At 39.7% G+C, this 27,095-nt stretch overlaps 1 protein-coding gene across 3 annotated transcripts in view; it reads right to left on the bottom strand.

The window, feature by feature from the left end:
• The window catches only part of FSD1L (fibronectin type III and SPRY domain containing 1 like), a 31,410-nt gene extending 4,460 nt beyond the window's left edge, over positions 1 to 26,950 (bottom strand). For 2 of the 3 annotated variants that reach the window (XM_030512837.1, XM_030512838.1), the window contains exons 1-9: positions 26,802 to 26,950; positions 22,427 to 22,522; positions 21,335 to 21,466; positions 17,925 to 18,026; positions 13,581 to 13,603; positions 11,439 to 11,560; positions 7,862 to 8,071; positions 7,437 to 7,535; positions 5,528 to 5,654 (exon numbers count right to left, since the gene is read on the bottom strand). In XM_030512837.1, coding sequence (XP_030368697.1) covers positions 5,528 to 5,654; positions 7,437 to 7,535; positions 7,862 to 8,071; positions 11,439 to 11,560; positions 13,581 to 13,603; positions 17,925 to 18,026; positions 21,335 to 21,466; positions 22,427 to 22,522; positions 26,802 to 26,816 — 926 coding nt within the window. In that variant the 5' untranslated portion in view covers positions 26,817 to 26,950. Of the gene's footprint in view, positions 1 to 3,021; positions 3,055 to 5,527; positions 5,655 to 7,436; positions 7,536 to 7,861; positions 8,072 to 11,438; positions 11,561 to 13,580; positions 13,604 to 17,924; positions 18,027 to 21,334; positions 21,467 to 22,426; positions 22,523 to 26,801 lie in introns of all 3 variants that reach the window. The other variant, XM_030512836.1, reaches the window with a different exon arrangement.
• Positions 26,951 to 27,095: the final 145 nt, after the last annotated feature.

Here is a 27,095-nt window from a genome sequence, read left to right as displayed (position 1 = left end):
TAACCCAGTGAAGACAAATGAATAAAATTGTGATAATTTAATTTCAAAATACACACACTCAAGGGTGTTGAAGCTAAGCACAATTTACATTTAAAAAAAAAAAAGAAAAAAAATGAAGTGAGACTTCCAGAGTATAATGCATCAGAACTCTTAAAAAAAAAAAAAAAAAAAAAAACCCAACAAAAAAAACCCAAAACCACTCAAACACCAAAAGGGTGGGGGTTTTATTTGATTATATTAACTCTATCAAAGACTACAGAAAATAAGACTGTGTCACAACACATCATGCTGGGAAGCACACAGCAACTCCTCAAGAGATATTATAAAATTTAAGAGTTTAATCCCAATCAAGAAAGGCTTAGATTTTCTAATCGTACTTTTCAAAAGCATTCTCAGGAAGCAATAGCAAAATAAATAGAGACACACTTCACTCTGGAGAATATTCTAATGAGTAATCAGATGCATAAAAGAGTAATTTTAACATAATGAGGTTTTAAAACATTCTGTTTTACCTCAGTTATGTCCTCAAAAATAATTCCTAGCAATTTAACCGTTAAAGAAAATGAAGGCTATTTGCAAATTACAGCAAATATTACACCTCAGTAGCCAGGGAATTACATCTGGTTATTATTTTAAAGGCACTTAGTAGCAAAGAATGTTAACTTCTCAGACATAGTTACGCAGTTTACACAGTCTACAAGAAATCGCTGATGAAAAGGTTGTGTACTTTAGCATCACCATTTACCATATAAATTTGCCAGCACTGATCAGAAGCTTCTAAATTGCCTACAAGTTACATGAAGGGGGTAAGTATATATACTGCAGGTGCACCACATCATGCTTTTGAATTTTGTGAGCATGGAGGAAGCTGTAGTTTACTTACCAAAAGTTAAAAAGTGACAGCATGAAAGAAGCAAAACAGCAAAGCCAAGAATTAAAGCATAATTTCAGGGGGAAACATAACTCTTTGCAGAATCCATCCTGCTTCAAGTTCATCAGAGATCATTCACTCATACTCCCAACAAAAGTTGCTGAAATTTTTCTATTAGATTCAGTATGAGTTATGCAGAAAGCAACGTGGCCATTTAAAGAATCACCATAAGAAAAAATGCCTGTGCTTCGCTAGTATCTTCTCAAGATTAGCGAGACATTAGAACATCCTCAATATCATTTACTTTGTTCAAGTCTTCTGTAAACAGCCACTGCATGTGCTTTGTCTAATCCAAATCTAATAACCTTTAACAGTTTAGACAATGACATCAAATATTTGGCATAAAGGTTTGAAAAAAAAAAAAACCCAAAAACAAACAAACAAACACACACCAGTTTTTTTGGGTTTGTTTGTTGTTTTTTTGTTGTTTTGTTTTGAGTTTTGTTTTTTTATTTCTGACACTTTAAGAAATCTAAGGGAATTTTATAGCAATCCCAAGCACAAATACAGGCTGGGCAGAGAAGGGATTGAGAGCAGCTCTGAGGAGAAGGACTTGGGGGTGTTGACTGATGAGAAGCTCAACATGAGCCGGCAGTGTGCACTCACACCCCAAAAAGCCAACCATATGCTGCGCTGCATAAAAGAAGTGTGATGAGCAGGTCAAAGGAGGTGATCCTGTCCCTTTACTCTGCTCTCGTGAGGCCCCACCTGCAGTACTGCATTAGCTCTTGGGCCTCCAACATAAGAAGGATGTGGACCTGTTGGACTGAGTCCAGAGGAGGGCCACGAAGTTGCTTACAGGGCTGGAACACCTGAGAGACAGGCTGCAAGAGTTGGGCTTGTTCAGCCTGGAGAAGGCTCCAGGGAGACCTTATAGCAGCCTTTCAGGAGCTATAACGTAAAGGGGGCCTACAAGAAAGCTGAACAGGGACTTTTTATAAGGGCATGTAGTGACAGGACAAGGGAGAATGGCTTTAAGCTGTCAGAGGGTAGATTTAGATCAGACAGTAGGAAAAAACTTCACTGTGAGGGTGGTGAGACACTGAAACAGGTCGGCCAGAGAAGCTGTGGCTGCCCCATCCCTGTCAAGTGTTCAAGGCCAGGTTGGACGGAGCTTTGAGCAACCTGGTCTAGTGGAAGGTGTCACGGCCCATGGCAGGGGGGTTGGAATTAGATAAGCTTTAAGGTCCCTTCCAACCCAAACCATTCTGTGATTCCATGAAATTGATACATTTTGCATAGCAGAGCTCTCAGCAGTGGAGCTTTACTGCTGATACCAAGTCAAAAGATAGATCTGTCTGATAGATGAATAGAAAGAAGTAAAATCTCCTAGAAATTAGGAACCTGAGCCCTTGTTTTGGTCACACAACTTCTAAACCAGTGAAAATGCAAGAGAGCAAAACCACGAGAAGTAATTTCTCTGTCGGGAGTTCCATTAGAAAAATTAAGGGAAAAATCCCACTAAAAACTACAATTGCACAACAAACAGGAGAGTATTTTAGCTGCTTTTACATATCAAAAAGAGATGCTCTCATTTGAACAACTGGTTCCACAAGTAGAATTGCCATGAAGCTTTTCACACATGCCATTAGGCTACATTTCCTTCTCTTTGAAAGTGTAAAAACAGTGATTTCTTTTCATCTGATGTCTAATAACAGTTATAGCACAAGTTCAGAGGCAAAAAGGTAGCAAAAAAAATTTCAAGTTCTCAAAAGAATTCTTTATTGTGTTTGTAAAATTTAAGTGTGCCATAAGGTTAAATAAGCATTAATAGGTCTGTAACTAACAGGGATCTTTGTATCGACACTAGAATACATAATGCTCTTTTCAACCATTGCAGATCAGGTCTTCTACACACTAGGTAGGAACCATCCTTCCAGGAATACTGTTTTCCAGTCACTGAAAAATATATACATAATTTATGTGAATCCAAATCAGACTTCAAAATAATTTTTAAAAGCATATATGTGTATTTATTACTGATAAAGGCTATTAGATTTCTCAATTAGATTTCATCAAGCAAAAGAAAGTAGAATGGACTCCCAACAAAATCAGGTGCTAGATCCTACAAGTAAGAGGTATATTATCACCTTCTATTGCTCTTCAGCAGAAGATTCTGGCCACTGTCGACAGAAATAAATAGCCATTAAACAACTGCTCTATTACCAAATTATGCAATTTTTAAGATGCAACTAAAACTTACTCTACCCTGCTTCTGACAGCATATGCCTACAGGGAAGGTATTTGTTCATAAATTATCTCAAGCAGTACTCTTTATACCCCAAAGTGCATGTTGAAAGTCAATTAATTGTCTTTGAGAAAGAAGTAGCCAGCTCAGTGGACAAGGCAAGAGGAATGGACACTGTTCACATCTTGACTTTTGGCAAGGCTTTTGACCCATTCCAACACAGTATCCCCAAACCTCAGGAGTTGAGATACAGACTGTGTAGTGGGCCATAAGCTGTGTACAGAACCAGCTGAACACCAGACTCACAGCTGTGGAGAGTGTTCTCCAAATGACAGAACCCCACGCAACAGGACAGGCTGGGGGACAGCTGAGGGAAGAACAATTCTACAGAAAGGCAGCTGAGAGTCTTGGTGGACAACAGGAACTGACAACAGGTGGAAAACAGTCAACACTACACTGCACTGTGCCCTTGTGGCAGAGGTGACCAACGATGTTCTGGGCTGTAGCAAGAAGACAGCAACCGGGAGGCCAAGGGAAGTGACTGTCCCTCTCCATTCGGCAATGAGCCTCTGCATTTACAGAGTCTGAAGTCCTCTATCCAGGTCTGGGCTCCTCAGGACCATATACTAATATACTAGAGCAAGTCCAGCAGAGAGCCAACAACATGATTATAGGACTGGAGCACAGGAAGACAACTGGGTTTGCTCTGGGTCAGAAAGAAGAGAGCTAATTGCTGTCTTTAACAATATAACAGGAAGGTATAAAGATGATCAAGCCAAGCTTTTCTCAGAGGGGTGCACACTGATAGCTGAGAGGCACCTGGTACTCATTGTACCACAGGAAATATCAGTCATGTATCAGGATATTCGTCCCCTTCCATGAAGATGGCCTGGAATAGAGGCCCAGTGAGTTGACACATTCCTCATCCTTGGATTATTCAAGGCTCAGACAGAGCAGACTGATCTAGTGATGTTCTTCCAGTCATATTTATTCATCAGTTCAGAATAGCACACATTCAAGTGCCTAATACTCATTAACCTACTAAGAATTCTGCTGAAGTTACTTTTACAAGAGTTATATTCCATTATCAGTTAACTTTTGCTAACTGGCTTGTTTTATTAGTACATTTTTCTCACTAATGAGGGTTATGAGATAGCAAATTCACCTGTAGTACCAATTTTATTTAACCCTAGCTTTTTCAAAAGGACAAAGTAGCCAGCCCTTTCCTTATTTTTTATAGTAGAAAATGTTTATCCACCAGTAACTACCTGCAACACTACTAACCACAGGAATACATCAGTCGCCTGCTAGCACTTACCTTATCTACTGTATTGCATTTATGGGGCAAGGTTTTGGTAGTAGGAAGCCTGCAGGGGTGCCCTAAGCTGCCTCCATGTGAGATAGAGTCAGTGCCAGCCAGATCCAAGACAGACCCACCCCTGGCCAAAGGTAGAACCAGTGACAGCAGTAGCACCTCTGTGATAACATTTAGGGAAGGGTAAAAACTGCTGTGCAAGAGCAGCTGGGAGAGAAGAGTGAGAATATAGCCAACCTTGCTATAGCCAGCTCATGGACAATGCCAGAGCAGGCAGATGTGCCCTGAAGGAAGCTGCAGCCCATGGACAGAGCCCACACTGGGGCAGGCTTGCTGGCATGACCTGTGCCCCCATAGGGGACCTACAGTTGAGCAGTCTGGTCTTTTAGAACTGCACCACATGGAAAGGGCACAATGCTGGAGCAGTTTGTGAAGGACTGTCTCCCTTGGGCAGGACTCCACACTGGAGCAGTGGAAGAGTGTGAGGAGGAAGATGAAGCAGAGAATGTGTGATGAACTCACTGCAACCCCCACACCTCATCCCCCTGCACTGCTTGGGAGGAGGAGGTAGAAAAGTTGGGAATGAAATGGAGCCTGGGAACAAGGGAAAGTGTAGGGGGAAGGTATTTTAAGATTTGTTCTTATTTCTCATTATCCTACTCTGATTTTTGATGGGCAATAATTTAAATTCCCCCAACTCGAGCCCGTTTTGCCCATGACAGTAATGGCAGAGTGATCTCTGTCCTTATCTCAACCCATAAACCATTCATCGTGTTTTCTCTCCCACTGTCTAGTTGAGGAGGGACAGTTTGGTGGGCACCTGGTGACTAGCCAAGGTCAATCTGCTACAAATAGAATTTAGTTATTTTTAAAATAGATTTCATGATTAAGACACATTCCTAATAGCTTCCATAAACAGCCTCTGCATTTCTCTGACAAGAACAGGGAAATAAAAATTTCTTCCAGATAAAGATTTCTGAATGAAAATTCCTTTGGTGTTCCACTGTCCTCAAGTGCTTTAATTCCTCCCGCCCACTTCAACTGCCAGACATTACACCCCAGACAACGTAAACATTTACAAAACAGTTCTCACCTGCTTTTATTTTCCTTCCCTTTTATTTTTAATTGGCCTTTGCCTCCAGTAGGGTCCCATTCAACATAGGTATCTTCAACTTTCAAGTTTAAATGAGATGAAGTACTGTCCAAACTGAACACAAATGCTGGTAAGAGAAAATATAAGACAGTGAAATGGTATAATGCTCTCTCCCAACCCATGGCTACTCATAGAAAATGTCAAAGCAGTAGTAAAGCTGTAGCAGAGTACTGTTCGACTTAATAGAAACATTAGCTTTTTAATCTGATACTTGTAATCAAGGTAAGGAGCTCTTCAAATGAAGCTCAACTACCTACCTTCAGTGCACAGGTTACATCAAAGTAAGGTTTTCTCATTTTTATAATGCTGCAATATCAGAAGTTACATTCAGCTAGTGCTTTCTGCTAGTTACAGCCTACTCCCTACATTCTTGCAATCATGAATTATTTAAAGTTGTATGCTTATTTTCCATACTCTGCAGCACTGATTCTCCAACAAGGTGTTTATGATTAATAAGGACTGCAAACTCGGAGAATACTAAATTGACAGTGTAGCACATACACACAGACAGAGCTGAACTGTGAAGTCAACTGCAGACGCAAGACAGTAGAGGATGCATGCAGCTAGAAGAGACCTTGTATTCATTGCAGCCAAGTCCTTCATCCAAGAAAACAAAACTAATACAACATGCCAAGTTCCGTACAGATATTTATAGACTATTCTGTAAGTGTCCTAATACCATCAGATATTATACTCTGATTCTGAAAGAAAGTATACTTGAGATTTTAAGAGTTTAAAACTCTTAAACTCTTTAGAGTTTAAGAGTTAGAACTCAACAGTACCCACGTCTGAAAAACAGTAAGGTAAGCTCATAGACAAGAATACTGAATTCCTACGGGCTGATTATTAAAGGTGATGAACTAAATGCTCAAACAGAAATAATGAAAATTTGGAAAGCATAACTGCCCAAAAAATTAAAATCAGGATTATTTTTCTGGTACTGGTGTAAGGAATGTAAATGGCTATTAAATGGATACTATAAATCTGACAATTACTGTTGCTTCAGAGTATTAAAAGCATTTTAGAGAGTTACGAAAATGCCCCATCAATTCATTTAAATTGCATACAGCTTTGTTTTTTATGAAGTAACATTCACACTCAGAATTTATATTTTATGTATTTTGTATCATTCATTTTCCCTTTACACTATAGCTTTGGCTATAATTAAAGCCTCAAGATCATTATCTCCATCATAATAGTTAAGATATGTTCTGTCACAAAATACCACTTCCAAGATATTTCTCATTTAATTTACAAAACTATGTTAGGAAGCCACCACCCTCAGACCAACTGATTTCTAACAAAATGACTTAATAAACTTAAGCAATTTGGAGCTGCCTATTCTAATATTGGCAGCAATCAGAATTTACAGCTATAAAGTAAAAAAACCAAAAACAAAACCACAAAACAAAAAAACGCTTTTCAGCACCTTCTATTTACAGGAAGCTATTACCCATCACAGGTTAAGTACAAATAACCAGCCAACTACACCAACTGTTTAGATGCCCTGAGAGTCCTACCAATGCTCAGCCACAAAGTTCCTCTTCTTTTGCTGTATCATGATGTGGAAGCACATAGTACTGTCAATCCACAGTTCAAAACTACCAATGTCAAGCTGCTGGAGAAAGTTACATCACTACCTCATTTTTAGTATCTGAACACTAAGAAGCCAGCTTTGTGCCAATAAGTTTCTTAATCCTTTAAAAATGGTTGTTTTCCTTTTCACTTAAGACATATGTTTCAGCAGTGCTCATTCAGAAACAGACTTAGCATACACGTTCATATATGAAGACACAATAGTAAGTATAAGATTTCACTACATCTAAGGTTAGAGTTTCTCAAATTTTACCTTTGGTTTCCAGAGTCGCTGGATCAGAGTATTCCCCAGCCACAGCTTTGTTGCAAGCTTTTACTCTAACATTCACGTATTTCTTATCAAATTTCAGACCTAAAAAGTGAATGTTAAGAAACTTGAATTGATGATAATAACTGACAATTTTTAGAAGATGAAGATCTATTCCATGTAGCTGTTTTCCATTTATCTCAAACTGCAAAAAATAAACTTAAATATCAGTGGGAACATCACTTTACACTTTTTTTACAAGATCTCAGTACCAAATTAAAAGGAAGAGCTATTACTGTACAAAACACCCAAGAATAATGTGAAACAATGAAAGCTTCATTATATACAGGAAAATGGACACTTTGCAAAACTTCCAAGCATAAAGAATTATATCAACATTCTTCATTTTTAAATGTAAACCAAACATTTACCTGATATAGTATATTCAGTAGCTTTAATATTGTCTATCACTTCCCAATGCTGTTCATCTTTTACTCGAGGAAGGCCATCAAAGTTGGTTTTCCTATACTCCAGTACAAAATGATCAATTCTGCAGTCTTCTTCAGGCATTCTCCATGATACTGTTATGCAATTATCAGCAACCACACAGGCTTCCATGTCTATCTCTGGAGCTCTAGGGACTGCAGAAAGACAAATATACAGATCAGTTTAAAGAAGAGAACGGACTGAATATTAGTTTTTTCTCCTTGGATTTATAGAGTTCAGAAGTTGCCCTTGGACCAAGTAACACTCATTCCTTTTAGAGGATTCATTCCATTAGCAAAGCACCATAGAAGACAGTGTATCACTTTCACTCAACATGCAGTTTACAAAACAAGAAATATGCATTAGCTCTACAGTGAACATTTGCATCACATTTTCCAGATGTTTTGTCAATAAGTTGGGCTTGATGCCCTTCTATAAGCAGGAGGACGGACATGCTAGAGGGGACTTACAATTATGAACCCACATTCAGAATTAACACTACACAGTAAGAACAGTAAGCAGCAAGCTTTTACAGCTTTTATTTCTGAGTCTTTGGAAGGAACACACAGCTGCAGCCCTCAAACTTTATCACTTAAGGTTACTTCCACCGCAGTGTAATAGTTTCACCTAGCCAGTCAGCAGTCACCTAGTTTTCTTTCCTTTTCATCCTTTGCCTTGAAAGAAGGGGAAAGAATTCCTAAGACTGACTGAAGACCAAAGTTTTATTCATAGACAAGTCTATTTCCATGAAATGAAAGAGCACCCAAGTCACTGGAAAATGTTTTTCAAAAGAAGGCATTTAGGTACTCTGTATTGTCCCAGGTACAGTCAAGGAAGACTTTTGCTGGAGGAAATGAAAAAGATGTTTTATTGCTTGCAGGTTTTGGATGAAGGCTCTGAAAAAGCTTTTACTTCATTTCAGCACTCACAAAAGCTTGGAATAGATACAACAGTGACTTGCAAATCAATGTCTCAAGCAGGAACATCAAAAAAGTATAATACTGATGCATCTGTGCAACTGATAGACCTGCAAGTTGTCAAAAATCATTCTTTTTCATAACACACAAACCCTTAACTGTGTTTTCTGCAGTTACGTCCCAGTGACCAAGTCCTAATTACAACTGCCTTTATGCAGCTGAAACAACTACTTCTTGAACAGATTGTCAGTCATCATTCCCCTCCACAATGACTGATGACAATCAGCATCACATTATGGTTGAGTCTTCTAGAGATGTGTAATTTTACCACTCAGATACCAACACCTTCCAGCTATAGCATGTCCACTAGAAGCAGGAAGTGTACTTCACTTTCTGCATACCATTTCACACCTTTCCACACCTTTCCTTCATGACCTGTTCACATATTTTAATGCAGCACTACTGAAATGCACCTTTTTACCCCTCACATCCCTGCAATTTAAGCCAAGCAGGGATTACCCTGAAACTGGTGGTATAGGTTTAAAAAGCCTTGGGACAAAGACACAGCACTGAAGAGACTGAAAGACAACATATTCAAATCCATATTGGTTTTGGTTGGGACAAAGTTACATTTCTTCATAGAGGTTGCATGATGCTATGCTTTTTTACAGTTTTGATAACACCGGTATTTTAGTTATTGCCAAGCAGCACCAAGGCCTTTTCTGCTTCTCACACTGTCCACCAGCCAATAGGCTAGGGCTGCATAGATACTGTAAGGGGACACAACTGGGGCAGCTGACTCCAAATAACCAAAGGGATATTCCATACCATATGACATCATGCTCAGCATATAAAGCTGGGGGAACAAGAATGGGAAGAACCTTCAGAGTTACAGCATTTTGTCTTCCAAGGTAACTGTTACACATGACAGAGCCCTGTTTTCCTGGAGATGGCTGAACACCTGCCTGCCAATGGCAAGCGGCAAATCTCAACCCACAAGTTTTCTCACTTCTACCCTTCTTATTCTCTTCCCCACCCCACCACAGCAGGGGGGAGTGAGCAAGCAGTTGTCTGTGTTGCTTAGCAGCCTGCCATGGCTAAACCATGACAAATTGTTAAATGTTAATCACATGCCTTCACCATCAAATTTCAAAGTCATCCAAAACTAATTTGAGAATATTACTAAGACTCCTTCTTAGGCAAAATCAAAGTTAAGAGAAGTATTTCAGAGCATATACCTGGAAATTTAACTAACTACCCCAACTATTTTTGTCATGGTATAAGATACCAGATAAAGAGCCTTCCACGTGTTTGGAGTGACAAAGTCTTCAGCATAATTCTGGCAAGCGATGTTCAAATACCTGCATTACCACACCACCAAACCTGTTTCCAACTTCCCAAACTAGTACATTAGTATTTCCTGATTTATGAAGTGCTTGGTGCAATTTTGCCTGCAACAGTGAGCTGTTGGTATTCAATGTCAGAGTAATTTGATAGCTTGGCACTACAGTACAAGAAAGCAAGACTGATAACCAGACAGTTAATTTTCCTGTTTACAAATCAAAGGCCCAAGCAATATGGACTCCTACATATTTGATAAGGAAAATGCATTTGTAAGAGGGTTATACTAAATATCTCCATCTATATACAAGACTTTGTTCATGTTTGCTGTTAAAATCTTTACACTCCCATTCCTGTTAAACAGGTGCACTGTGATCGGCTTACCTACCTTGTTCCCTTATCTATGAAATAGAGAGTCTGGAAGGCAATCATTGCTCTGGGACTAAAAGGTGAATTTCTGCCTAGAGACTACTAGCCGACCACTAGGAATGATGCTGGTCATCCACTACACCTGCTACCACATACTGTATCTGCAGCATACAAGATAAGTGTGCAGAAATGTAAACTGAAGCTGCCAAGTCCTTAACAGATTTGGATTAGTGACCTAGAGATGAAACAATTTATATCCCTGCCAGCAGTATTCTTGTCAATATATTCTTGGTAACAGTCAAGGGCAAAGTGGTTTAAATGGGAAAGCAGTATGAATAAAAAGACATGAAAGATATATTGTGGTATACTGCACCAAAGTTTACTTTCAAGCAGTAACAAATAGATGCACCAATACACATTTTGTATTATTGTAATATCATTGCCCTAGTAGATTGTCCCTCGCTTGCATTTCAGACCATATCACCACTCTTTAAGGGATGTATTAGCTTACAGTTCCACGAATAACACTACTGCAGATGACTAGGACTTTAGAGTGTCACTAACCATCAGGCTAGCAGGTACAGTCCTGAGAAACTTAAGAACTTCAGGAAGTACAGAGGAACTGGCAACTCCAGAAAAAACAGAGCCTGGAAGACTCATTCTCACTTCTGAGATCAGTTATATTCTGAAATTCTATATTATGTAGAAATTAACACAATAAAACTAGAAAACTTTTACTCTCAAGGTATTCAGCTTAACATCCAATGAGTAAGAATGAGTTTAGGTACTCTGAAAAATTTGCTCATTAGGGTGCAAAAGGTGTGGTTTTCTTCTGTTTAAATACGGTAAGTTATTCCTGCAGTAACAAATCAAACTCACTACATACAGTTTTTACCTGGCAAAAACTTTATAGCCTTGAGCATGTGCCTTTCCATAGAGAAGTCCACCATCAAGTGAGTCATACTATCACTGACCTTTGGTTTCAGAGAAATGCGGAACGCTGAAGCCACGGTGACTCTAAAGTCAAGAAAGCAGCATTAGCAAAATGGATTTCACACTAAGTCCTACAAACATTTTCAAAAACAGCAGTCAGATAATCTGTACTGTTAATGTCAAACTGTTAGCCAAAAAACTAGACCAGAACATTTTAACTCTTTACTATTTAGCCCAGACTCCAAAATTTAAAGTTTTCCTAATGTGACTGTCTCAGGATATGGTACAAGCTCCCAGATCTTCCGTATTACTACACAAGAAAATGCTAGAAGTGACTAAAGAAGAGCATAAAACTTCTTTTACTAGTGAAAAAACTTGGAAAAGTGACAAATCAAAACTCGTACTTCACACAAAATCAAGAAGTATAAGAATTCTAAAGCAGTGCAGAATCAGGATCATATTTGATGTACTTAGAAACTGAAACTTAAACCTTTAGTTTAAGAAGGCCCAAAGACTTCTGGTGAACAAGATGCACTCATTACCTCCAAAAGTGCATTTTCACATATTAAATGTTGCTCAGAAGGTGTTTATAAATAGCAGTGAACAAGCTGAGTATTCCAATTTCATAACTACCTCTGACCTTACCAGAGGATGAAGAAACACTTAAGTTGCAGACACCATATTGCTCTGGAACATGCAAGTATCTGATAAGTCTTACAAGATACACTGAAGCACAGCTTCCATTTCCACTTCCCAAATATTAGCTCAGTCCTTACTCTGAACGCTCCTAAGACACTCCTACACTCCACCAATTACACAAAAAAAAAAGGACAAGTCTCTTTTATAGTTCTATAACAATGAAGACATCAGGCCATGCAGAAGAATCTGAGTAACACTGATTCAGACAGCAAGTCTGAAGACAGCTCCTAACTCCTGCTTTAAAAAGGTATATTCTGAACTACAAAGTAATATACACACCACTGAACAAAGTCAACTGCAAGCACTTTCTCAAATTTACACCCACAGATCTGTGGCACCCTTAGAACACCTAATAACTCACAGGAAGTAACACACATTAAGTACTTCACTAGTATGTAAGAGATTGTGTGCTAACTACAGGCATATTAAAGAATGCAGAAAACCAAGAAATTCAGGTAGTGAAAAAGGGGAAGAAAATATGAAGTTGAGTGTTAAAGATATGGGCATGTCAACTGACAAGCATTACAATTTTGGGATATAAGACAATTATGACACTAAACCAAACATCTTAGGAAAAACAGGTCAACTGATTTCCCAAGACAGAGCTGACATTCTGAAATTCAGTATGACCTGTCTAGCAGATTCCACTGCTTGGTCAGACAGGTAGAGTAAATATCACCTTAAGAAAGCACAATCCTCTCAGTAGCAGTAAGAGAACACCAAATAGTCAGCTTCAGACAGTTTTTTAACTTCTGTTTAAGACTCTCACAAGGTCACTATCATTCTTCCAAATGAAGAAAAAATGGCCTTAGCTTTTTTTTTTTCTGAAACAGTAATGTTTTGCTTCCTAAATAACAGTTTGAAGACACAGTTCAAATTAAAACTAGTAGAAATAGCAATTTCCCTGACAAGAGGCACTGACATCACCCAAAATATTTCAGCAGCTACAGGACTTCTTACATTCAGAAGAGATATTAGCTAGAAAAGTCCATAAATAATTAAAAACCAAACAGCAACAAGATTCTCATAATTTAAAGGGACAGAGTCAGCTTGAAAAATTATTAAATTTCAGCCATCAACTATCAATAACAAATTAGAAGTTTATTATTAATAATGATATATATTATGATAATGATAATGGTAACATAATAATGACTACTGCAGAGCTCTACTTCTCTATATTAAAAGCATCTTTTTCTTTACTAAGGCCAACAGTCAGCAAAGAAAAACACTTACATGAGAAGCATAGAAGTCTAGTGCTCTCTCAAAGTTGTAATATCAAAACAAACACTTAGGAAAGAGTCAATTAACTTGATTTAAGCTGACTATGACCCTTTCAAAATAAATGCATTTTCAAGGAAAAGATTAATACAAAGACACAAAAGTGATAGACTTTGTACCGTACCTATCTTTGATCTCTCTGCCAGCCTTGATGCACGTCAGGGAGAAGAGAGAGAAAGTAGTTAGTATTTCCATGCATGTATCAATGGGGGTAACATGCAAGAAGGTTGAGAATAATCTCAGCTGTATTGCTCAGATTTGAAGATCAAAAAGAGTTTAACATTTTCATTAAGATAAATTTTCCCATAAAGCACATTAATAGTATTGGTTAGAACTGCAACGATGTATCACAAGGGAAAAAACCTGATATCAAGAACCACACCAAACTAATTCCAAATGACTCAACTTTCTGGGTGTGACTATCTCTTCAGATTTCTCTTAATCAGTTAAGTTGCTTTCCAACACATCTTGAAAGACCCACTCAACAAAGTCAGTAAAATTTAACTACTTCGGTATTTTCTTTAAAATATGAAGTGCTTATTAGTGGCATGTAACCATACCTGACTTGTTTGTGTGTACATCACAGGATGTATGTACACATCCTCTGACAAACTTAAAAAAAAAAAAAAAAAGGGCTTGTTTTCACTTTTCCTCTGAAAAATACTTCCTAAAAGGCTCTCTCCTTATGTCACCATTCAAAACCACACAATGTAGTTTTCCTACTATTAAATCATACCACTGAAGGAGATGCAGAAGTGGTGATGGCATATTTCAAAGATAAACATTAACTGGCATTTGGAAAGACAAAATCTCTGTCCTTCACCAAGAGGAACTGCAAACCTAAGATAAAATGTTACTGTTGAAGTAGTGCTCGCTTAGTTAGGTCTGTTGAACCCATGCCTGGAGTTGAAGTTGCTACTTGATCTAATTGCCATTCAGCTGAACCATTCCCTTTCAAAGGGGAGACAAGAAACATCAGGTAGCTTCCCAATTTAAAGTCAAACAAAAGTGGAGGAATTCCAATTTTTTCATTAAATACAAAGCACACTCAAAAAAAAAAAAAAAAAAAAAAAAAAAAATCGCATTGTCGCTATGTCCCTACTACAAAACCAACTTTATATTCCCAAGTCAGAAGCAGAAAAAACCCCAAGTGTTTAGAAATAATTTAGCGTTAAGAGTTACCTTTGGTTTATCCTGAACCAATGTTATTGTAGGAACTACTGACTGATGTTCCAAAAATAAAAGGCCCTCTTCATAACCTCTACACCTTGTGGAATATGTGGCAGCCAGGACTCAACAGTCCTCTGCAAGACAGGCCTGGCTTAACTCCTTTGAATTTAGTTTGTTTCCAGGCTACAGATAATGATGGGTATCAGCCCATCTCAGAGGAGCTGCCCAGCAGTGTCAAATCACATCCTGTCTAACCACCAAACCCTCCTGTGTGCTGGCATTCATGTTCTTTTGACTTTCAGGTAAGTCAATTAAGCAAATAAAGTCACCAAAAAACTAACAAAAAAAATTGAAGTAATCTTAGTCTTATGCTATTTTCTCCTGAACTGATTTACTGGAGGATCCAAAGAAGACTTCTGCCAATAAAAAAATAGTCAAGGCTGAAGCTGTCCTGTGTTTCGGGAACATTTGGTATTCCTATTAGCAGAATAATAGATTTACCTAGCTAATAGCTAAGGCAATATTACCTTAAAATGCCATATCCAAAGGCATATTTACAAATGCAAGCTAGTGAAAGACAAGTTTCAAATCTTAGAGTTAAATGAATCAGATTTCAGTGTCTTAAATATGAGACACCAAATTTGAAACTCCCAGCAAGCACTCAACTAATTTTCCTAAATGTATTTGATTTAAAAAAGTATTAGATACATCTGAAAAGAAACAACATCAAATAAATTCAAAGCTACATTCTCCCTAGTGCTCAAGGGCTAACTTAAGTTCTACACATCACTATGACATGACAGAAAGGACAACTCAAACTGAAGTGCTAACAAAAATACTCAGTTTTGGAACTGTCACCCTTCCAGGCAAATAAATCGAAGGTGACACTCAGGAAGCACAATAGCACAAAAACATGTTGCCAAAATGTATGACTGACACATTAAGACAGCTTTCCTGCCCACTTTTTTTAGATTAACTTATGTCCTTGTTCCTATTAAAATGAAGATGAAAGTAACTGAGTCTTGGATTTGGCCCCACTACTAATGAGAAGATTACACTAGTAAGCCTAGGGTAGTGACTCAGTGTATTTGTAGAACTGTTTCACTAATTTGTAAGTATATTCTTCCAGTTAGATACAAATTGCCTTGTTTACAAATCCACTGTGGTAAAGTACACATTTGTATTGGAATTGCAAGGTGAGGCCAAAATCAGGCTCTCACCTATACAACATACAAATGCATTAGAAGGTTGCAGAATAGAGGAAGACTTGCCCTGCATTCAGTTTCATAGGGTCTTTCAGTACGGCCAGAGAGTTCAAGATTGCAAGTTAAAGACCCACAGGTTGCATAAAAGTCTGCAAAACAAACAGCTTGTCATCCACAGATGGTTGCAGCTACAGTCGTAGAACATTTTAGGTTGGAAAGGACCTTAAGATCATCTAGTTCCAACCACCTGCCATGGGCACGGACATCCCCCACTAGACCACATTGCCAAGGCCCTGTCCAGACTGGCCTTGAACACTGCCAGGGATGGAGCATTCACAACTTCCTTGGCAGGCTGTTTCAGTGTCTCACCACTCTCACAGTAAAGGACTTCTTCCTTATATCTTACCTAAATCTCCCCTGTTTAAGTGTGAATCCATTGCCTCTTGTCCTATAGCTACAGTCCCTGATGAAGAGTCCCTCTCCAGCATCCTTGTAAGCCCCCCTTCGGATATTGGAAAGCTGCTGTGAGGTTTCCCCAGAGCCTTCTCTACCCCAGGCTGAACAGCCCCAACTTTCTCAGCCTGTATTCATATAGGAGGTGCTCCAGCCCCCTTATCCTCCACAGTGATATCTCCTGTCACTGCCCTCCCTTTAATCTTGGCCCATAAGCTTTCAGCTGGTTTATCAATCCATCCCCAAGCAGAGTTCCATACACTCCATCTGCTCATTGACATAAAGGGCTATACCCCCTGGCCTGTCTTTCCCAAGAAGCCTGTAACCTTCGATTCCAACACTCCAGTCATAGGAGCCATGCCACCACGTGTCCATGATGCCAATGATATCATATCCCCATAGACATGCACACACCTCTAATTCCTCTTGTTTATTCCCCATACTATGGGCATGTGTATAGAAGCATCGGAGCCAAACTCCAATAAAGCTGACTCATTGGCTGAAGTGGGTGGAGTAGCTCTGCATCACTCCAAGCATTCACTGCACATGCTGGCATCTGACTGTTAGGTTTGGGATGGATCAATCCCCCCTCCCCCAACAAATCTAGTTTAAAGCTGCCTTCACCAGCCTGGCAAGTCTCCTACCAAAGATGCTCTTCTCCTCCTTGTTAGGTAGACCCCATCAGTCCTCAGTAGACCCAGCTTCCCAAAGCAAGTCCCATGGTCTAGGTAACCAAAAGCCTGACTATGGTGCCACCCTTCTAACTATCTGTTAATCTGCCAGATTCGCCTTTTCAGTGCCCTCTCCTTTGACCTGGAGGACCAACGAGAAAACTATCTGAGCTCCAGAGCCCCTCACCACCTTTTCTAGGGTTCGGTAGTCTTTCTTAATGTTCCCCAGACTGCTGCTAGCTGTATCACTGGCACCCACTAGAAGTGGGTAATAGCGGGACTAACTAGACTGGGCAGCCTCTCCACAACATCTCTAATCCGAGCTCCCAGTAGACCACACATCCCCCTCATGAGGCACCTCAGTCAGGCTGACAGGTGGCTGACTCTGTGCCTTTCAAAGCAGAGTCACCTACTAATATCATCCACCACCTTCTCGTGGAAGCAGCAGTAACTATCTTCTTTAGTGACGGGGCAACTGGCTTTTCTTCTGTTGTGAAGAGTTGTCTTGTTAGTCCCCTGCAGAGCTGCAAAAGCAAGTGACTCTCTGCAAGTGTCATGTAACAGTACCAGGCAACTGATGGGTCAGCTGCCACAGCTTTGAGTTCTGGCCATCACACATTTTGTACACCTTGGTGCAGTTTGAGAGATTAATTTTACCCTCACTTTCTGGGGTCTAGCATCAATGAAAGTTTGCTTAACACTGACTGTTGCCTATGAGAAGTCATTCTTTTCCCTCTCCCATCACTCCAAGAAAAAAACCACACTTATTAGAGACTGCATAAAGATTGAAGGCTATAATGCCTGACTCTACCTCCTCAACAGAGCATTAACTGTATTTTCATGTGGTTCTCCATCCTTATTCTCCATATTCTTGGTAAGTTTGCAGGGTCCAGTACAGTAAGCAAGGATATTTCAGACTGAGACAAATACCAACATCTGCCTTACACACATTCATTCAATGCTTTCTACCTTTAAGAACTCCACAGGGTCCTTTATGTCCAGTGACTGAGTAGCAAGCTCCAGCAGCTCTTCAGAACTCTCTAGGGCATTACGACATTGGCTAAGCTGATCCTGAAGCAAAAACAGAAAGCAAAAGTAATTAGATGTATTCACATTAAAAAACTCATTTATAAACTACCAGTACATGGTTTTGCTATTCATTTGTAACAACTTAATACCTTATCTAATCAAGGCTATCTGACACATCACATTAACTAGAACTTCACTGTGCTTGACAAGTGCAGAGTGATATATGGCACATCCTATAAATCCAAAGGGGAAAAAGTTGGATAGGTGCTGAAATCTGATTTAAAAGTCAGATTTCCTTTTAAGGCCTTTTTCTCCCAACATCAGGATTTTAGAAGCAAAGAAATGTTTACATTTATGTGCACCACAATTTTTATTTCCAGAACTGCACTTCATCAATGAACTGATACTGTTTAATGTAGCAGTAGTCTTGAAAAAGTCAATGATTTTATCCCCAATCAGATCTACAACTGTCACAAAACCAATACTGCTGTATAACAAATGGGGATAGTAGAGGAAGGGGAACAAAGAAGGACAGAGGAGAAATTTCTTTCAGGATTATCTGAAACTCTATCCTTAGTAAACTACCAATCCCAGTATACAAAACAGTCCACAGAGAACTTCAAGTATTACATACTACAGGTATATCCCTAAAAAGATTAGTTTTGAATACACTGCAGGATCCTAAACACACCATAGGTTAGATGACGCACATTTTAAGACTGGCAGCAGCTCTTGCATCACCATTCAATCTATAGCTAGTTTTCTACTCATGTGATACTTACTGTATTATCTCAGAACAAGTCAATAGCAAGTAATTCTTTTTCTTTAAAACACTTCAGGAAACACAGCTTGCTCTAAGGTCATCACTGGCTCAAAAGCAACCAACAGTTGCATCAACTTCAAGAATAGACCTGTCTCAAGCACTTCAGAAGCGTAACTAGTTTTGGCAATTGTGGTGAGTTGACTTGGGCCAGTTGCCCCTCAGATTTACTGTTCAGAGATAAAATAGCAGCAAGGAAACAGTCCAACAGCTAGAAGTTAGTACACGGTTTTCAGATAACTTCTGAAGCATGCCATTAATGCAAGCTGTCATTCATCCACTACAGCTGCTCTCCTTTTTGAAGGATATCCAGTGCCGACACTCAGATACACCATGATACTCCCAAAACATCCCAAACACCTCAAAGGAGAGAGGCAAATACCAAAGGCATTTTCAAATAGATTTGCAGGAATGACACAGGAACTGGATGCTTCCATTAGCATCTTACTGAGCTGCATCTGCATTTCAGAGTTAAAAATAAATACTTTAGCGTTATTAAAATACACTGCCCCAAAATATAACAATATCTTCAAAGCAAGGCTTAAGGAAAATTTCTGGTTTCCAGCCTTACTTCCAAGGGAATTATTTTGGAGGGATCACTCTAAATATTAAATCCTCACCCTTTTCCACCATATGTAGCCCCAGTATTGTAAGTTACAGCTTATTCTTCACAAGAAGATCTTGTCAACTACAGAAGACTAATTACAGCACAAGCACAATAAACTAAGGACACAAGGACAATAAACTAAGCAAGTCCATTCCTTTAAACAGGATGTTTGTATCTCATTGAAGTTCGTTGGTTTCTTCATACAAAGTTAATTTTCAGATCCAGCCAAAGATAACGGCTTGAATTAATACATTCAATGTTAGTTTGGTTTGGTAGATTGACTGTTGGGAAAAGCACTCTTGCAGTGCCTTAGTTAGAGGAAGCTTGGTCTGTCATGAAGTGAAGAGAATGTCCTCTAGGCCCCTAGTTAGAGAACAGCCTCAGCTGAAGAACAGGCAAGGCACTTAACAACTGTGTCAGTGACGCATAACATTCCACTTGTCTTCATCCTCTTCTGCCTAAGTAGCAGCTCAGCTGTTCAACACAGATACTGGGCAGCAATTCTTGATACAGCTGTACTACACTAGCAAGCTTTCAGAAGAATTTGGTTCAAACACACCTGAGCTTGATCACATTAGATTATATTTCAGATATTAACAGAAAACTACAATGGTCAAGTCAGGCTGCCAGATGAGTAACTATCAAACAGTTTTCAGTTCCAGAATAACTGCTTGCAAGATTAACTCTAGGTTTTCTTCACTAGAAGGTAGAAAAATTGACACATGCCACAGAAGAATTTCACCTGTGAGCTGTTCTTTGTTCATTCTTTAAGCATTTAAGTCCTAAGCATGCCTGGATATGGGTAGACCTCTGTTGAGAAACTTCAGAAGGACTTAGAATAAACGTATGGAGAGAAAGACAAAATTGGAGTTAAAAAGTGCACTTAAGAGCCTAAATTAAATTGTGCCCTGCAAAGTTCCGGAATGTTTTACACCCAGCCTTTTAAGTATAGACATAAACAGACCTTATATAAAGAAGCCTGTGGAATTTGTTTCAGGAAACTGCTCCTAGGACTTCTTTAAACTGACTAGACATGAGAAGATGAAGTTTTTCAGGAACAAATATCTTCCTTATTCCTCTGCATAAGTAAAAAGAGCTAGGCAGCAGAATGCGGCAACTAGGATCGTTTAAAGAAAAAAGCTGGAGAAACAACTTCTGCTTAGAAGTTTTAACTGTGCTTTGACCCCATGCAACCAGACTTTCTGAAAGCTAGAGCCAGCTTGCTACATGCTATTGGAAAAAAAAAAAACCAGACTTTATACATGTTTCAGAAAGTTAACAATTTTTTTTCCTCTCTGAAACCCATCACAAAGATTTTTCTTCATGAAATTATAAAACTGCAAGCTGCCAAAACTCACGTAGCAGGTTTAGTAGCGGGCACCAGTATAACCTCTTCCCAAGCAACTCCCATACGTCTTTCAGTGTGCATATACAATTTCCTTCATGTTAAATAGTGGAGCGGCCAGTTCTGTCATCAGGAGACCAGACTTCGTGCTTAGGATACCTGATGTGATTCTCCAAGTTCAAGCCTGAGTAAATCACTCTGGCATGCACACAGGTTCAGATGCTAGTATTCCAAACTGGAGAAAGACACCAGCTTCAGCCCAGAAGGTGTTCCTTGGTTTGAAGGTAAACACAAACCTAAGTCCTGCCCTTATGCAGCCACTCTCCACCTGTAAGCTCTACAGGTAATACCACTTCTTTTCTATATAATAATCTGGAGAATATAAACACGCTAGGCACCATTAAGTACCCTAGAAGAAGGGACCAGAGAAATACTTGTATCAAAGAAAACATTTACACTGCACTTTCTGCATTTCTTGCAACACTACCAAAATCTCACTTTCAGTTGAAGTTTAAAATAGCACTTTAAAACTGCTTCTATTCAGCCGCAAAAATTTGCAGATGTAGTTATACAGTTACCTGCAGAGCTTGAATTTTATGAGCCGCCTCTTGCCGAATAGTGTTGGCCATAGTCCCACTCATCTCATACAATACAGAATACAGACGATCAAATTCTTCATCCAACTCACTGATTGCACTAGAAGAGTTCACCTGAGAAGAGAATTGAAACTGATGCAATTTATATTGGAAACAATGCAGGCTAAGCTTTTAGACTGTAAGTCATATTGTTTGCCTAAACATGCTTTGCCATAACCAGTGGACAGTTTGTCACTGCTCCCCACCTTATCAAGAGGGAAGAAATATTAGGAATGGTGGACACCTACTAACCAAACTTTACATCAGGACACTGAAGACTGGAATCCATGCAAATTCCATGACACTTGCACAGAACCAACAGACTTGTCAACTTTGTTCCATGCCAAAAGGCCTTGACTTCCCTCTCTCGTACAGACAGATTGCTAGATGTTTTTAAGGAGGTAGTTATACAGTTCCACATAAAATGGCTTCATTCGATACTAAAAACTGCACTCAAGAAGCCATCTTAAAGATCTGCTGGATGATTCCTATTTCTGCCATTAACTTGGCTCAGCTTTAAACACAAAACAAATTACAGTTTATTGATAGGCTAAATGAAGCAAAACCTTATCCTAGTGTAGATGCTCTAAAAGTTCGGTCTAACTTAAGCCCAAAATTTACAGCTACTGAAAAGAGAAAGAGCATAGATTTTTCTCACGAGTATCATGTATATGGTCTCATTTATCAGTCTGCATAGCAGACTGAAAAACAAAAAAAAAAAAAAGATAGACTACTTCCAAATAACAGGATATGGAGATCTTGCATCAAAATCCATATTGTCTCTTCCACATAGATCAAATCCTACGATAGCTTTTCACATGAAAAGCAAAACCATCATGTCTTTCTACTAGAGACAGACTTAAAGGGCAAAATGTTTTTCTATCTGGTTCCAAGATGAATATATATTTTAAACTTCACTGTTGTAGCCTTACACACTACCCGAACAGTTTGAAACTAACAAAACTGGAAAAAAACCTGCTCCCCTCTCAACTACCACTTATGAGCCTTAACGCATGTATATACACACACACATACCTGAACATTCTTTATTGTGTGGTTCAGGATGTCAATGAAGTTGTGAATTTCATCATTCTTGTTTGCTAGAGTAGAGACAATCCTTTGCAGAGTTTCCTAGAATCACAAAAACAAGTGAGAGAAGTTGTAAAAAAAAAAAAAAAAAAACAAAACACCCAAAAAAAACAAAACCCCAAAAAAAACCAACAACCCACAAACACCCCACACAAAAAAAAAAAAATCCCACAGACCAACAAAAACAAAACAAAAAAAGTTCTAATTTTATTAACCATCACCATTTCACCATAGATGGAAATTCATTATATATATTCCAGTTGTAGCGAATTCAACTCTTATTCTGATGGGATCAAGAATAAGAGTTTGTTCAAGAAAGAGTAAGAAAGGTCTGAACAGCATTCCACCAAACTAAAGATCTCCAGTTGCTAGTTCAGGAGAAATCATGAGTCTGTTTTACAATACATCATTTCACATGTTTTACTGAAACTCCCAAGTCATCTAAACCAGAGAACCTACTGGCACCACACTCTACAACTTCTCCAGATGAGAAAACTAATGCTTGTGCAACCAAACAGAGAATCAATAGAGGAAAGAATAAAAGCTGGTAAAAATCAACACAGGAGAAAAATTAGTATTTCCTACTGTCAAAAGAAGCTAGTGTTTAATAACTGAGCTGACAGTTTATTCTATAGACAGCATAAATGTAATGTTGATTTGAAAATTTATTTTACAAGTGGTAAAATATTTTGGTGAATAATTTATATATTCCACTTAAACATGACCTCAAAGAGGAAAGCTTACTGATAGCTGAGAAAGACAATCAACGTTACTTCTGCGGTGTACTACTCCAGCTACTAAAAAGCAGTAGATTCAGCTTACAGAACATCTACTAAGCAGGAAAAAACAAAAAAGTTAAGCACATCAAAATGCATTTTTAAATTAAGTAAGACTACCAAGTTTAATTATGTTGAGTACTCAACCACTTTCTAAGAATTTGACATCAACGCTTGGTACTTAAAACTACATCAGGTTGTATAATTGCATAAGTTCAGAGCACATCAGCATATGCAAGTAAAAATAAAGGACAATGAGAGGGAGTAACTAGGAATTTTGTTATTCAATTCTGGCTCATTGATAGTAAGTTCTATAAACAAAACTGATTTCAAGTTGCTCAGCTTAACATTGTTATTTAACAACATCTAGGAAATTGAGGCATAGGGAGCAAATAAGCACACCTTAAAAACCGCCAGACCACCAAAGAGATGTTGCAGAGGTCCCTCCCATATGCGTTTTTTTTTAATAAACATTTACTACTTAGGTCACATTTGTTTCCTGAAAAGAAAAGTATTTTATCCTTACACAACATCCACAGCAAACCCAAACACTACATACCATATGAGGAATCTCTCCTCTAGTCCTAAACCATGCCCAAATCTGTTTGTTCTCACACCGCTTCCTCAGCAGTTTTGAACAAATCTGCAATGACGTATTTATTGTTACTCCAGCCCACTGTCTGTTTGCATACTGCCATGCTCACAAAGTTAAAGCACCAGCAGAAGTGAAAATTTACTGCTTTTACCACATATGCTGTGATAGTGTTATGTAAAAATACAATGGAACAGCTATGACTGCAATGACTGAAATTAGGACTTCGAGGAAAAGAAACAAGACCAGACTGGCTTCTTTCAGAAGCAAAGAGTATAGCAGGTCTTGATCACTTCATTACAGAATCTCTCTATTGTCTGGTTAAACAGAATGTATTTAAAGACAATTCTGTACACATCAGAATGGCAGATGAAACATCATTGTCCAACCAGCTGCTTCTGCAGTCACGACTGACCAGAGGCAATTGTTTCGCCATGTCAGACAGCCTGCAGTTAAGCCTTATATCCTATAAACATAACTGTCAATTTGGATGAACAAGGAAACTCTCAATCCTCTTTCAGCCAGGATTTTAGGGCTTACTCAGTTACACCGCATGGAAAAAAATAAATTAGTCTTCTTGAACACAGTACTACTGAACTATGTCTGGGGGCTTTACAGCTTCATACGATTAAAGGAAAAGACCTACATGGGAGGAGAGCTTAGAAAGCCTTTGCACAGCGAAATGCATGGCAGCAACTGGAAGATGGCCACCAAACAATGTTCTCCACTACATCTAAAGTTAAAGTCAGCTGACCAAACAGGGATCAGTACGGCTCTTTTGAAATAAGCTACCAATTTCTCCAAACAGGAACTTTACCAGGTTGGGTCAAATTTGAACAAGTTTAGACACCACCTACAAATGCAGATGTAAGAGGCCTAAAAATATCCACCAGCAGCAGACAGAATTTCTTAAACAGCAATACACAGAAAGTCAGCTTTTAGGAATAACTAACATACAGCATCTTCTAGTGTAATTTTCTAATCACCAGTAAGTAATAAAGACACATGCCAAATTCAAAACACTGCACTGTTGCCATTTCCTCCTGTAACAGGCATTTCTGAAAAGTTACTACAATTACATGTACTGAAAAGGGCACTAGAAAAATTACCAGCATGAGCAGCAGCTGATGCATGCACTCAAAGTTACTTCACAAAAGGACTACAATAGCTCCATGCTCTGAAAAGCTTCTTGGTATTTCTACACTGAAGGAAATTTACATCTATTGCCCACTGATGGATGTAGTATTTCACAGAATCCTATTACAACTAATTTCCTCCCAGTTCACTCTAGCTAGCATGTGCTAAGTGAGGTCAGTTTCAAATTAGCTTTTAAAACATTATAGCATGTTTATCACAGAAGTGATTTTTGGTGCTATCAAAGAGTTTCATGCTGCTTTTCACTTTTACATCCTATTTTCACTCTGAATCTAATACATTCTTGGCAGAAAAAAACATGCATGGCATTTGTAAAGCAACAGTGTCGATGCGCAAGGGATGAAGAACATGAAACAGTATGAAAAAGGATAGGAAGCTCTTCATTACAAGCCAACATGTGGTGGCTTGTAATCTTGCCAAGAGCATAAAACTAGACAATATACCCTCCTTTGAATAGCTAGTAACTAACAAAACATAGCACCTGCTGAAGCAGATGGGCACCTCATAAAAGTTAGAATAAACTTTGATAAACTAAATGGTTTACATCAGTTCTGTTTAAGAAGCATGTTACCAACTTGTTCAAAGTTCATACTGAAGTCTTACGACACGACTGGATGCAGGACAGAATTTAGCGTTTCTGAAGGCTTAGGACAAAATCCTGTGTCATACCAACCTTCACATGCAGACTGGATTTCAAACTTCCTTAGCCTCCATTAATTTAATCTTCTGCACTTGTCCACACATTGAAGTTGCCAGAGTTTGAAGACATACTTAAGACAATACAACTGACAATAGCAAATTAACAAAGTATTGTAAAATAAAAGATCAACTGCAAATTTACTACTGCATTAGGAACCTCCAAGCAGCACTGAAATTCAAATAAGAACAATGACAACACTCAGGAACATCAACCTAGAGCACTCACAACAGATGCAGCCCTCATTTACTCCTTCTCAGCAGAGACTAATCTCGCATAAAGCAGGCAGAGGCAGACAGACTCAAATCCACATAGTATCTACCAGAAGCAGACTTTTTTGGCTTTTCACATCTCACTTTCCAAAGCACATAAGCACCTAACCAAAATAGCAAACATCTGTGATCTGTAAATTTCAAGCCATTAGTTACTGAGACCCTACACACAAGCCAGTTGCCAAGATAAGGAAAGCAGAGTCTTCAGAGAGACAGTAACGGCAGCCCTTCTGCACTGCTAGACTGAAGGCCAAAAGGCTGAGCCAGAACTTTTTCCAACAGAGTATCATTTTTAGAAAGCCCAGCCCTAGACCAGGCACATCCCTGCGCCTCAGTGATTGCCCTGGGAGGGCAGATGGCAACTAAGGGAAAGAGGGAATTACAGGGCAGCAGTTACAGGGGAAGAAACAAGCCAACTACAAAACGCTTTTATTAATTAGTTCCCTTCAATACAGGATGCCACCAACGGGAAACAGAGCGGCCTGTGTGCACACCATAATTACTTATGACAGGAATACACAGTGTGAAAGAGCTCTACAGCAGAGCCGCGCCTCATTACGCTACAACAGCCGCAGCGCCCGCGGAGGAGCTCCTCCCCTGCCGGCCGCCCGCAGGAGGCATCAGCCCGGGACAGGGGAAGCGCCCTGCCGCCCTGCCACAGCCGCCGCCGATCTCCTCAGGCAGCCAGCCCGAGCGCCGGTGAAACGCCGACGCCGCGGGGAAAGACCCTTCCTGCCGCCCCGCCGCAGTCCGGCGGCACAGCGGGCTAAGGGAGAGCCAGCCCGCTTTCTCTTCCCTGTCCCCCGCCCCTGCCGCCGCCGGCACTCACCCTCTGCTCGTCCATGGTGAGGCAGGCAGGCAGGCAGGCAGGCAGGCAGGCAGGCAGGCAGGCAGGCAGGCAGGCAGGCAGGCAGGCAGGAGGACGCCGCGACCGCGGCTCACGCCTGCCCGCGGGGAACAGCGCTCAGAGCACGTCGCGCCCCGACACGGAATATGTGCGCGCGCCGCCCGGCCCTGCCCCCTGCGCACGCGCGCTCCGCCCCGCGCGCTCCGCCCCTTCCCTGCCTCCGCGCACGCCGGCAGCACGTGCGCCTCGCCTCCCCGCCCTCCCCCAGCCCCACCC

Source organism: Strigops habroptila, chromosome Z, assembly GCF_004027225.2.
Source record: "Strigops habroptila isolate Jane chromosome Z, bStrHab1.2.pri, whole genome shotgun sequence".
NCBI lineage: Eukaryota > Metazoa > Chordata > Aves > Psittaciformes > Psittacidae > Strigops > Strigops habroptila.
This window is presented reverse-complemented; position numbering and strand designations above follow the sequence as displayed.